The following is a 13,356-nucleotide window of genomic DNA, read 5'->3' on the forward strand; positions in this document are numbered from 1 at the left end:
TGAAAAATCAATTCTTTGTTGTTAAAAATATACTTTCACCACCAATCTAGCCTTATGTTTGTTCACGGAACCATCTGGATTTAATTTGGTTCTATAGACCCATTTAACACCAACTGGTGGTCGTAAAACTAACTAACAAAATTTGACTAAGGCAAGTGCACCTATCGAACAGTAGTATAGTTGTGGTGAGACCGGAAATATCGTATCCACGAGGACTAAAAGTACTAGTAATTACTATCTTTTTATTATCTAGCTTAAGAATTAAAGAATGATTTTAGACTGAAACTAATTATCTAATTAACTAAGATTACGACAGAGATTAAAGTTGGAAAATACTTTTTAGAAAACTGATAGAGAAGACAATATCCAAGGAAGAATCCACCTAGACTTCACTCATTACTTCTGAATTAGATGATTTATTCACTTGACTTAATCCGTAGAAATCCCTGATTTATGTTAATATCTCTCTCGAGACTAAAAACAACTAACTTTAGGTTGATTAATCGAAATCTCTTTCTAATTGAAACCTCTATTGTCGTATTAACTCGATTTGTGGATTCTCTTATTAGATTTGACTCTAATCCGACAGATTTATGTCGTCCTATCTCTAGGATTGCATGCAACTCTGCTTAATTATGAATGATCTACTCTTAAACAGGGACTTTTGCTCTACTGAATAAGCACATCAAAAACCTAAATTAATATTCTGAAACATTATAACAAGGATTAGAACTCACAATTAAGAACAAGAACAAGTATTTATCATATAATTCAAATAGTAATAAGATCTGTTTTAGGTTTTATCTCCCTTAGGTATTTAGGGAGTTTAGTTCATAATAATAATGGAAAACATCTCAAAATTTGGAAAACAACAAAACATAAAGAAACCCAAAGAACTTCTAGGAAATTGGATGAAAATCTTCAGTCTTGATGTAGATCCTCCTCCCGAGCTGATTTCGATGGCTATCCTTGAGTATTTTCTGCCTTCTACTCTGTGTGTCCCCTCTAATCCTCTTCTAGGGTGTTTATATATACTTTCGAATGCCCAAAATAGCCCAAAATTAGCCTTTTCCGAGTAGAACTAGACTTGGGCTCGATAGGGACACGACCGTGTGCCACTCTCATGTGAAGATGCTTAGGCTGTGTGCAATTCTGACTTGGATTAATATGGACACGACCATGACACACGGGGGTGTGGTCTACCTGTGTGTCACACACGGGCGTGTGGATAACCAGTGTGGAAGCGCCTAGGCCGTGTGAAACACTGATTTAGGCCCAATTTTTCTGTTTTTGGCCCGTTTCTCGCTCTTTTTGCTATCCTAAGCTTTCCTGAGTATAAAATATGAAATTAAAGGATTAGGAGCATCAAATTCAATGAAACCAAAGAAATATCATCCATAAATATGCCAAGCATGGGGTAAAAATATGTATATATTATGGTTTATCACCAACCACACAATTTTTTGGCCGGTCAACAAGCTGCCAAGTTGAGTTTTTCTTAATCATTTTGATCTCATCAATCATTGTTGTTCTCCATTCATCATGCTTAGCAGCTTTTTCATAGCTTGAAGGTTCTAATGTAGCCACATTGCACCTAGTATAAACCTCATCTAATGATCCAATGCCCCCTAACTACAAATTCTGTATCAGTTTCAGATTTTGAAATTTGTTCTTGAGACACAACAATTCGTGTTTGTGCTGCAATTTCATTTTTCTCCCAATTCCACTTTACATGCTCGTCAAACTAGACATTTTTGCTAACAAACACTTTCTTAATAGTCACATTATACAACTTGTAGCCTTTGGAGTTGGTACTATAACCTAAAAATACTGCAACTTCAGCCCTTTTATCAAGCTTTCCTCTCTTTACTTCTGGCACAAAAGAAAAACAAACACATCCAAAAAATCTAATATGTTCAATTGAAGGCTTTACACCATGCCACGTTCATGAGGAGTTTTCCCAACCAAGGTTCTTGTAGGTAACAAATTTAGCAAGTATATTAAGATGTTTACAACCTCAGCCCAAAATACTTTTGGAAGATTCTTTTCAAATTGCAAATATCTAGCCATCTTCATGATTATTCTGTTTCCTTTCACTCAATCCATTTTCTTGAGGAGTGTAAGTGATAGTCAATTGTTACTGAGTTGTAACTTATTGACAGAAGAGAACCAATTCCATTGAGTTGTACTCAGTCCCATTATTAGATCTCAATTTCTTCATTAGACAGCCCGATTCAAATTCAACCATGCTCTTAAACCTTTCGAATGCATTTAATACTTCTAATATTTTTGAGAAAATATACCCAGCACATTTTAGTGTAGTCATCCACAAATAAGAGAAAGTACCTACTTCCATTAAGAGATGGAGTACTCATAAGTCCACATACATCTATGTGAACTAGTTGTAGCTTTTCTATAGCTCTTGAGCAGTTTTTATGTGGGAAGGGAAGCTTTGCTTGCTTACCAAATTGACATACAACACATACATTAACTTTTTCATAGATAACAGGTGGATTTTTAACAAAGTTTATTTGCATGCATATATCTCAAAGCTGAATTATTATAACTGTAACATCCCCACTTTTTTTTTAGAAAAAAAAAAGAAGAGAAGAAGAATATTTATGTTAGAAGTCCTTGAATAAGTGATCTATAAATAAATAGTAGTATAAGAAATTGTGACTGGTTTTAGAGAAAACCGTTAGACATGAAAACACAAAGGATTATTAGTAGGAGTATGTGGTTAAGTTAAAAATTTGGAATCGAGTTCAGGGATTAAATTGAATAAGTTAGAAAAGCATAAAGAATAAAGTGAAATTATCCTGTTTTTATTTTGATGGAAAGGACTTAATGGTAATTTTTCCATTACTTAAAGAAAAATCAAAAGTTGCATGATGGCTTTAAATGATATTTTCATTAAATAAATATTATTTAACATTTTATTTAAAATAATAGTAATTTATTAAATATTATAATATATATATATATACACAAAGAGAGAAAGATAAGTTCTTTCTCATCTTTCTCACGCAATATTGGGAAAAAAAGAAAAAGAAAAAGAAAAAGAAAACCCCTTTCACCATTTTCCTTCAATTTCAAGCTTAAGTTATCGTTTTTCTTCAATTTCTTTTATAGATTTTGAATCTTTAAAGCTTGCTTTACATATATATACCAATAATTTTTTTTTATCAAGTATTTTGGAAGTTGCCATTAAAGGACATTGATGGAAGCTTAGAAAACTTAAGTGAAATAGATATATTTTTGGATAGGAAATTATTAGAAGATGAGTTCTAGCTTGTTAGAAGTGTGAAAAAGAAACAAAAATAAATGAAAAGTTTAGTTGGTATATTTGGTCATGTTAAAGGGGAAGTAGAGAACATTGGTCACTTTGTGTAATATTAGTGCTAAATGATAGCTTGTGGAGCAGTGAGTACTCTAGTGAAGACGAAATTGAAAACGGATAATCGAGTCGAAAGATATGCAAATTTCAGACTAGAAAACTTAAGTTGTTAATCTGAATAATCATACATATTTAAGTTTGTTTTTATTAGTTTTAGTTTTAGAATGGATAAATGATGTTGTTTTGTATTGAATTGCTCCTATTGGAGCTAAAATCGAAGCGAATATCTTGAAGGAGAAAGATGAAGAAAAGGAGTAAAGCGATTAAAACTTCAATTTGTGCTAATATCTTATTTTCATTATATAAAACTTTAGAATATTTAATTTAATATGACTAGTTATATTTATTTTATTTTATTTTTATGATTTTTGGATGAGCTTGAATAATTTAGTTAATATTTATAAAATTAGGTTTCGAGATGAATACTATATTTTCATAAGACTAAATTAGCGAATTCATTGTTATGATTTGGATTTGAGTATTATGATTTTAGATGATTGAGGATGAAAATATTTAATATGTTTTAAATTAGAAGCCTATTTTACATTAGGCTATATGTGATTTGAATATGAAACAGAATTGAAATGAGAATTATATAAAAATAGAATTGAAATGGATCATGAAATTTGATTTTTATCCCGTTTCACTAAGTTAGACTAAATCAGATATAGTTGGCATGCCATAGAGTCTTTATGTCAGAGAATTTAGACCTCCCCAATTCCCAGAGGGTCAATGGAGAAAAGGCCAAGTTAGTCAGTTGGGCAGTCCCAATTCTCAAAGTGTCGTGGACTATTCTGATAGCCATTGTTGCCGAACAACTCAGGGTGTCGAATTCGTGTATCTGGTTATGAGTCTAAACTTTAGTACGGGGTCTAAATTGAAAGAAAAGTAGAAACAAAACTTGAATTTATTTGAATTTCCATATTGTGCAAATTAAATTAATTACACGATTTTGAATTTAATTAAAAAGCTTATTTTCTTTATTCGATTTTTCAATATCAAAATATTAAATTTATTAATATTAGAAAATTTTTTATTGTGATGTTATTAATGATATTTATAATCATATTTTAATTTATTTCTATTAATTAATTTGTGTCCAATACTTATGTAATGATTTATATGATATTAGCACCACTGAGCATAAAAATTGCTCAGCGTACGGTTTGTCTATTTTTTCATGCACAGGTAGTTAGATTCGTTAGATCGTTCCAGCAGTATCTGAAGAACCAAAGTTCAGCTCAAACAATGTTGGTGAAGAGTTTACTTTATAATTGATGTAAATGGCATGTACCTAGGCTTATATATATAATATTATGTCGTAAACTAAATTTAAATATTTTCATTATGTTTTCTTAGCTAGTATTTTATAACTAATGTTTTGATAAAATAGTAAGGCGTAGAAATCTAGTTTATTGATATGTTTTGAGAAATCGTACTGCTAGGAATTGATTTGGGAGATAATTTGAATGTGAATATTTTGTGAAAATCTAAATTTTGCAGGGGGTTTATATAAAATAGGTAGATATGTTGCTGAAATTTTTATAAAATTATTTTACCACTACTTTTTCTTTTCAGAAAAAAAATATGGAAAAGTGAGTTGTTTCGGCAACGAAATGTGACATTTTATATTGGGATCCAACAATTGAGCCGGGTATAAGGTGTCAAAATAAAGCCCAAGTCTTTTATGCCATGAGATAGAATCATCCACTACACTAGCATAAGCATTCAAATATGATTGTTTCCATTCTATTGGAAAACTTTTATTCTTCATTTTGACTATCATCAATTTAGAACCGGTAGGGTAAAAAATGAAACATGACATATTTTGAAAGTGCAAAATATAGTTCTTTTATAACATTTGTCCCACACTTAACAAGCTTTGGCTTATATCAGGTAAAAAAAAAAAATTAGAAATAAACTTTGTACCTGAAGAAGTTTCAACTTCAATCATTCCTTTTCCTTTGACATCCACAACCTCTCCATTTCCAATCTTCACCTTAGAGACATAGGACTTGTCCAACTCCTTAAAGAGGCTTGCATCATGAGTCATATGATTGGTGCATCCACTATCCACCAGCCATGTTTCTATTCCACTATTTGCAGCATAACAAGTAGCAACGAAAAGAATTTATTCTTCTTACTTGAGCTTTTCAGCAACCTGAGTTTGGCCCTTTTGATTTGCTTTGTTTTTGCGAACCTTATCCACATGTACAAGTTGATTATAAGCTCTACATTTTACCCTTGGTCTAAACCAGCAAAACTTTTCAATATGATTTCTTTTCTTGCAATAAGAACAAGGTGGATTCCTTCTTTTTTTTTTCTTTTCCACTTCTGGTCATCTCTTTCTTTTTTCCCTTTGTTTTTTCTTTCACCAGATTGTTTTTTTCCAAAATTGTTAAGGCCATGTTTGTCTTTGAACTTAGCTTGAAAAGATCCTTCGGTTGAATCCTCAAGCCTAATAGCCCTTCCATGCTCCAAAGCTTGAAGAGCATTTACAACTTCTATCAAGGTAAGTTTTGATATGTCTTTTGAGTCTTCTAGAGATGAAATTTTTTACTCAGACCTTCTCTAGAACACTGACCAGCACCTTTTTAACTGTCCTCTTGTCCGGCAACTCCTCCCTGTGTAACCTAATTTGGTTTACGACATTCATAAGCCTATCAGAATACTATTTAACAATCTTTGACTCTTTCATCTTTAGAACCTCGAACTCTTTCTTGAATCTGCCTTGTTCTGTCACTTCCTTGGAACTCTTCCTTGAGCTTGTCTCATGCTTCATTTGCAGTTTCACATGTCATTATCCTTGTGAAAATCACATCTGTTACAGAAGAGTGAATGCAAGAGAGAGCCTTGTATTTCTTGTTGGTGTTTGAAGAACAAAACAGCATCCAAAACTGAGTCTTGAGCAACAAGGCTCGTTGCTTGTGGAGGAAACAAACAGAACTTTGCAAAGGAAAACAAGAACAGAAACGAAAAACAAAGAAAATGGAGCATAAAATGAATGAAATTCAATGATTTTCATTAAGAAGAAAACATTGGCATATAGCCATTACATATATTAGTCATTGACTGAGCAAACTAAGTCAAATTTTTCACCTAAAGTTTACCTAATACCACTAATTACATGGAAAATAGGAAAATAACTTGTACACTTGAACAAAGCTGATTTATCAGCTCAATCACCACCAAATTACATCAATCATTAAACCAACATAATTCAAAATGAACTAGAGTTCATTACATCAACAAAATGAATCAAAATGGAACTAGATGGCAGTGGTTGCACTCGATTCTGCTGCTCCTGCATGGCTTGGTGTGCGTGGCCAGCTTCATGGTGCTGCATGCTGACCAATCTTCAACATTTCTTAGTTACCTCCTCACTATGTTCTTTGATTTGAGCAATAGTTTGATTTGCTCTCAAGGGAGGCACATCTCTATTTGTTTCTACAACATCCCATAGGTCAAAAGCCCTCAGGTATGCCTTCATCTTCACTGTCCAAATAGGGTAGTTTTCTCCTGTGAATACAGGAGGATTTGGGGGTGCAAAGCTGCTGAAAGCCATATCAGGTTCTAAGAAGGTTTTTTGTGTAGAAGAAAAAGATTTTTTTCTAGTTTTTCAGCTCACACATAGTCCCTCAAGGTCAATTTTTTAAGCTTTGATACCATGTTAAGTTATGGAACAGAATAAAAGAAAGAGCTGGAAAAGAAAACAAAATCGGAAAAATTTTACAACTGAATAGTCTATCTTTCATTAAGATTTTGGTGGATAATATACAAAAGACTACTGTTGTTGCAATGGTTGATCATACCCTAAAACTTCAGCAAGTATTACATCAAAAAAATTGTATCACCTAACCAAATATAATTTAACACATTAGGTGTATCATGTTTGACTGCTTATAATTGCTCTGTCAAGCTAAGACATCAAAAAGATTGACACACACTGTTAGAATATCTAAGAAAAATCTCAGCCATCTAATAAACCCCTCAACAACTGATTTTCAGCAGCAAACTTCTCTTCCTCAACAATTTCCGCTTCTTAGCAGTAAACACCTACTTGTTAGTAGCAAACCTTTCACCTTATTGACTCTTATTTCTTTAGCTCCCACACACTTGATAGAGCCTAGTCCCTCGACGAATACCATCAAGCCAAACAAGTTAGCTTTTACTTTTACATATTTCGCAAAGAAAATGATGTCCAAGCTTTTTTTAGGTCATCATTAGGTCACGGGAGTCTTTCATCTCCACCTTCACATGTCTTATCTTCATCTCTTATTCATTATTTTCAACTTTATCCCTTGATTTCTCTATTTCAAAGCTTTGAGACCGACTTAAGCATTATTCCCAAGCACAAACTTCAGCACCCTTTAGCTTATGCTCGTCTTGCAAGAGATCGAAGACACCCAAATTCATCACTAAACCTGATCCATAGCCAAAAAAGTATAAACATACTGCATACGAAATTCTAACTCAATTAATTTATTTTTTTTCAACGGATTTAGGTTTATATACAATTTGTTTTATCCAGAATTTGCATTCTTTGTAACAATGGAAGATTTAGGCCATAATATAAGAAAAAGAAATGAAGGTTAATTATAACATCCATGAATTAAAGGTCCCACTTTTGGCTGGCATAGCCGAGACCTATTTTCTATCTTAACTGAGGGAAATAATTGTTTTTCCTTTTCAATTGCACGAGAATACTTTTTTTTTTAATTCATATATTAGTCTGTTACATTAGAAGCTGAAAATCTCTTGTTATATAATATGGAAGCCAACGAATTGTGGTCCATAGTCATACACCCTAAGTCTTAAATTTCAAGGGTTTTTGGCTGATAATTATGTTTTGACTTTTGATACACAAAGGAGAAAAAGGATTTGCAAAGCATGTAGTCTTTGCGTTCAAACTTTGCCACACCTATCAATCAAAGAGTCTCCTCTCAGCCAATAACTTACCTTCTTAAAAAAAAAGAAAGAAGCAGTATCCAATGTTTTACATGCAAACTTTTTTCATGTTTTGTTGATCTGATCTCAAGCATGTTGATGGGAGTGGGGATGGATGACGGGTTAATGGGGCACTTTGGGTTTCTTTTGACCTTTTATTGTCAGTGAAAGTTACAAGCATTTTCAGAAAATACTTAAAGCTCATGGTCATGGCTTTTTGACTAATGTATTGTATTGTACACCAAAAAGAAAAGAAAAACCCTTCCCCTTTATGCTATTTGAAATCCGAAATTTCAAATAAACAAGATATAGAATGCTGAATCCCTTAGTAAGAGATGTAAGAAAAAGAACATATCCTGGACAGGGTTGTCATTTTCCTAGACACTGACTGAATAATGAAGTGAACCAACATATCCTTTGAAAAACAGAGTTGTTCTGTTTCTGGATATTGAACATAAGAATATTTGGTTGGATTTTGTTTTTCTATTTCAGGTACAAATAGAGCTAACCTTTCCAAAAGAATGATCGTACATACTCAAAGATCATGTTAGATTGTAGGTGTTGTTCGAGCCCTTATATGTCCAACCATGGAAACTTGAAGAGCTTCCTCTTCATACGCTCTTCTCACCAATTCCTCCATTCTTGCTTTCTTCTTCACTTTAACAAACATTGCCACTAAAAGCAACCCTAAGAGGAAAGCACCCAAAGCAGCTCCCACCGAGCTTCCCACCACCAGTTTCCATCTGCTGATCTTCTTCCTCACTGGCAACGATGGTGGTGGTGATTCCATTACCAAACCGAAATGGCCATGCTTGGTTGCAACACAAACATTGGGTGATACTTGCTTCTTCAATGTTACTTTGCCATTTCCTTCAAAACTAGCGCATAATGGCCAGTTTCCTGTCTTGTTGGATGCCTTTGTAATGTTGCTGAAATTTATTTTAATTGGTTTTTCCCTGGCTAGAATCCCAAGCTCAAAAGGGCTACCATAACTCAGATCACTGTCAGCATTATAAGCGAGGAGGCCTAGTATAGGTGACACCAGCTGGTAACCTGATAGATCATAGTTAGCATAATAGATGGATGACCAATTATAACCCAAGTTTTGTCTTACTACCATCACTCTCTCTGCACAAGGCTGCACAATCACACCACTTCCCAGATGAAATTCCTTAACCTGAGCACCATATCTGTGAAGACTTCCACATCTGAACCTTACTGTATCCACTTTGATGCCAGAGAAATTTGCAGGTAAAGTTACAGTGTGAACAATACCTGTTCTCAAGTCCCTGTCAAGAGACTTCACAGTGTAGTCCCTAATGAGAAGATCAAGAAGGCGAGCAGATTTAATCCCTTCAGCTTCAGCTTCAGCTTTCATTGAGAGCAATGATGCCCATGAAAATATTATGAATATGAAAGAGAAAAGATCGACGCCCATGAGAGGGATCTTAGGATCTCTTCTAGATGTGACAAGTTCTGATGTTGCAAAGAGGAAATGTTTGTAGTGTTTTGGGAAGTTTATAGATGATAAAGGCTTTGAATTGAAGGGAAAAGAAAGTTGTTGTTTGTTTGCTTTTTTGCAATATAGGGGTGTCCAAGGTAGAATCTAAGTGACATAGCTGTAACATTGCAGCATTGACTCTTGTAGATGATGTGGGGGCATGGGATTTTCCCTTGTTGTTTGCTATCAACCCATATACGATCCACAGAGAAAATTACTGAATATTATATGATTTTAGTAGGGTTTTTGAGTTTATAACAAGCAACAGCCACCGCTACGTAATTTGCTTTTAGACTGGCGACATAGTGATTTTGGAATATACATTAATAAATTTGCCTTTTTGGGTTTGTGGCATGGGAAGAAAACTTTTGACGAGATTGGGAGAAATGATTTGGGGGGTGGGTTGATGATGATGACCCCTCATATCAAAAAAGCAATTTGTAAAAGGAAAAGGTGGCGTGCTGTGTGATTGAAATGAGGGTATATTTCCTTCTTTAGGGGGCTTACTACTCATGTTGTGTTTTTAACATGTTTCCCACTCTTAATAAATTTGTGGGTCTCATGCTAGCTATCCATATGACATCCCATTCCATTTCTTTTTACCTCTCTCATTAGGTGCACAAGCACACATGGTGTCATGCTTGGTTAATCTAGGTTTATAGCTCAGGCCGAAGACATGAATTACAATAGCAAGGTTTTTTACTAAAATAAATTAAAAAAAAAATTATTTACCAAAATAAGTTGTCAGCCCGATTATTTATTAAAATAGGGTGTTTTTTTCATTCGCACCTATCGGACAGGCGCGAATGATTATTTTATATTAAAAAAATATTTTTTTTGTTTTTTAAATAAAATATTATTTTTTATTTTCGGAACAGTAATCGAGCCTATTTAAGAATGATGGGGCCCACATTTTCATGTGTTATTAAAATACATATTTTATCCGGATGAAGTATGTAATAGCAGATTCACTAATATGATTATATATATATATATATATATATATATTTTTACGCATGTATCACATTATAAAATAAAAATTTAAATACTTCTACGTAATAAAACATGTATTTCATTATAATAATAGTTATTTTCCAAATAACATATTGTTTTATAATTTTATTTCTTATTTAATATTTTAATTTAATTTTAATAATGCATACTTTACGGATGAAGTATGTATTAGCAGATTCACTAATATGATATTATATATATATATATATATATATATATATATATATTACATATGTATCACATTACAAAATAAAATTTAAATACTTATACCTAATAAAACCAGTATTAAAAGCAACTTTATAATATTACCAACTTTCATCGACTATATAATCCACAAGTTTGCCTTAAATGTTAATGTCCACATATTTCATGTGTTATTAAAATGCATACTTTATCCAGATGAAGCATGTATTAGCAAATTGGTAATATTTAAGGCAAACTTGTGGATTATATAGTCGATGAAAGTTGGTAATATTATAAAGTTATTTTAATACTCGGTTTTATTAGGTATAAGTATTTAAAATTTTGTCTTTGTAATGTGATACATGCGTGTGTATATATATATATATATATATATATATAATCATATTAGTGAATCTGCTAATACATACTTCATCCGGTAAAGTAGGCATTATTAAAATTAAATTAAAATATTAAATAAGAAATAAAACTATAAAACAATATGTTATTTGAAAATGACTATTATTGTAATGAGATACATGCGTATATATATATTATATATATATACATAATCATATTAGTGAATCTGCTAATATATACTTCATCCGTAAAGTATGCATTATTAAAATTAAATTAAAATATTAAATAAGAAATGAAATTATAAAATAATATGTTATTTGGAAAATAAATATTATTGTAATGAGATACACGTTTTATTAGGTATAAGTATTTAAATTTTTGTTTTTGTAATGTGATATATGTGTAAATATATATATATATATATATATATATATATATATATATATATCATATTAGTGAATCTGCTAATACATACTTTATCCGGATAAAATATGCATTTTAATAACACATGAAAAATGTGGGCCCCACCATTTGCGCCTCAGAGAAAGGCTCGATTAATCGTGCCTCTCAGGTAGGCGCAATTACTGTTTTGAAAATAAAAAAATAATATTTTATTTTAAAAAACAAAACAAAAAAAAATTAATATAAAATAATCATTCGTGCCTGTCAGATAGGCGCGAATGAAAAAAACACCCCATTTTAGTAAATAATCGGGCTAACAACCTATTTTAGTAAATAATTTTTTTTTAAATTTACTTTAGTAAAAAAACCCACAATAGCAAATCTTTTGATTTCTTTATTTCAATCTTAGCAGATATTGACCAAAATACAATTTATCTGCAGAAATAGTTTCTAAATGTAAAAGAAAAAACTGAACCATGGAGCTACTCAGTTGCCTATGCTGTAGAAAGTACAAATGAAAATAGAGGCTAGAAAAAAAGGGCAAGCTATAAAACAAAAAGAGGTATTGTGAATTTGTGGATTAATGGAAGTTCACTTCTGAGGTGTAAGTGGATCCTACATTCCAATTAGCAGGTGCAACATCCCAGGCAATGATAGTCCCCTTGGATGTGTATGAAGTGATCTTAAAGGAAAGAGATTGGCCTCCAAGAGTTGCAAATGCCTGATATGTCGCTCCCCAGTTATGGCTCATGCTAATCCACCCTGTTTTGCTTCCTTTAACCCACATTTGGGCAATGTCACCCCCGCCTCCTACATTCATCACGTATACCAACAACCAGTACCCATTTCCTTGGAAATAAAATCGAAGGCCCCCCGGCCTTACACATGGAACCCTGCAACCATTGGAATCCAAGTTGATCATGGTTCATAACCTCCTTCTTCATATGTAAATTCATGTTGAATAATCAAACTGAAATTTTAAATATACCTTCTATACATGACAGGGACAATGCCAGCTTTCCATTGTGCAATTTTCATAAAAGCGGGCTTGGACATGTCGAAGTGGACTCGTGGAGGGTTGCACCAGCCACCGTTGTTGGAGTCTTGGGCCCAATTTGGAGGGCAAAGATTGGTAGCAGTCACTGTGGTGAATGGAACCCCAGGGTAGCACCAAGTTGACTCAACACACTTTATCTGGTAACATGTCCCACAAGCAAAACCATTGTTGAACAATGTTGTACTTAGAGCAGCTGTGTCCGTACCATAACCATTGCTAAACAAATCCCCATAACCACAAGCTCCTCCTGTCACCATAACAAATGAAAATATGCACTCATCAATAACTAGCCATTATGAAGGTGATTATATGATAAACATACCCAGCGTCTCGGAGGCGGTTTCGTCGCCATAAAAGGTGGCATGGGCAAGAGACCAAGGGCTTGGCCGGAACTCGATTGGTAATGCAACAGTGACTGAAGATTTGCTGATGATGATGGCCAACGTTGCAAGCGTCATCGAAAAGAAGTTGAAACTCCATGAATCAAAAGAAGTCATG

General features: G+C 33.0%; 2 protein-coding genes across 2 annotated transcripts; both read right to left on the minus strand.

Annotated features, from left to right (window-relative positions):
• Nucleotides 1–7,124: 7,124 nt before the first annotated feature.
• LOC108469059 (uncharacterized) lies at nt 7,125–10,067 on the minus strand. Its single transcript, XM_053018239.1, has one exon. The coding sequence runs from the start codon at nt 9,780–9,782 to the stop codon at nt 8,892–8,894; it is 891 nt and encodes a 296-aa protein (XP_052874199.1). The 5' UTR covers nt 9,783–10,067; the 3' UTR covers nt 7,125–8,891.
• Nucleotides 10,068–12,381: 2,314 nt separating this feature from the next.
• Nucleotides 12,382–13,355, minus strand: LOC108469394 (expansin-A7-like). Its single transcript, XM_017770283.2, has 3 exons — nt 13,181–13,355; nt 12,790–13,105; nt 12,382–12,694 (listed from the first exon to the last, which is right to left on the minus strand). Exons 1-3 carry the CDS (start codon nt 13,353–13,355, stop codon nt 12,382–12,384), a joined length of 804 nt encoding a protein of 267 aa, XP_017625772.1.
• Nucleotide 13,356: the final 1 nt, after the last annotated feature.

The sequence above is a fragment of the Gossypium arboreum genome, chromosome 8, assembly GCF_025698485.1.
Source record: "Gossypium arboreum isolate Shixiya-1 chromosome 8, ASM2569848v2, whole genome shotgun sequence".
NCBI classification, from domain to species: domain Eukaryota; kingdom Viridiplantae; phylum Streptophyta; class Magnoliopsida; order Malvales; family Malvaceae; genus Gossypium; species Gossypium arboreum.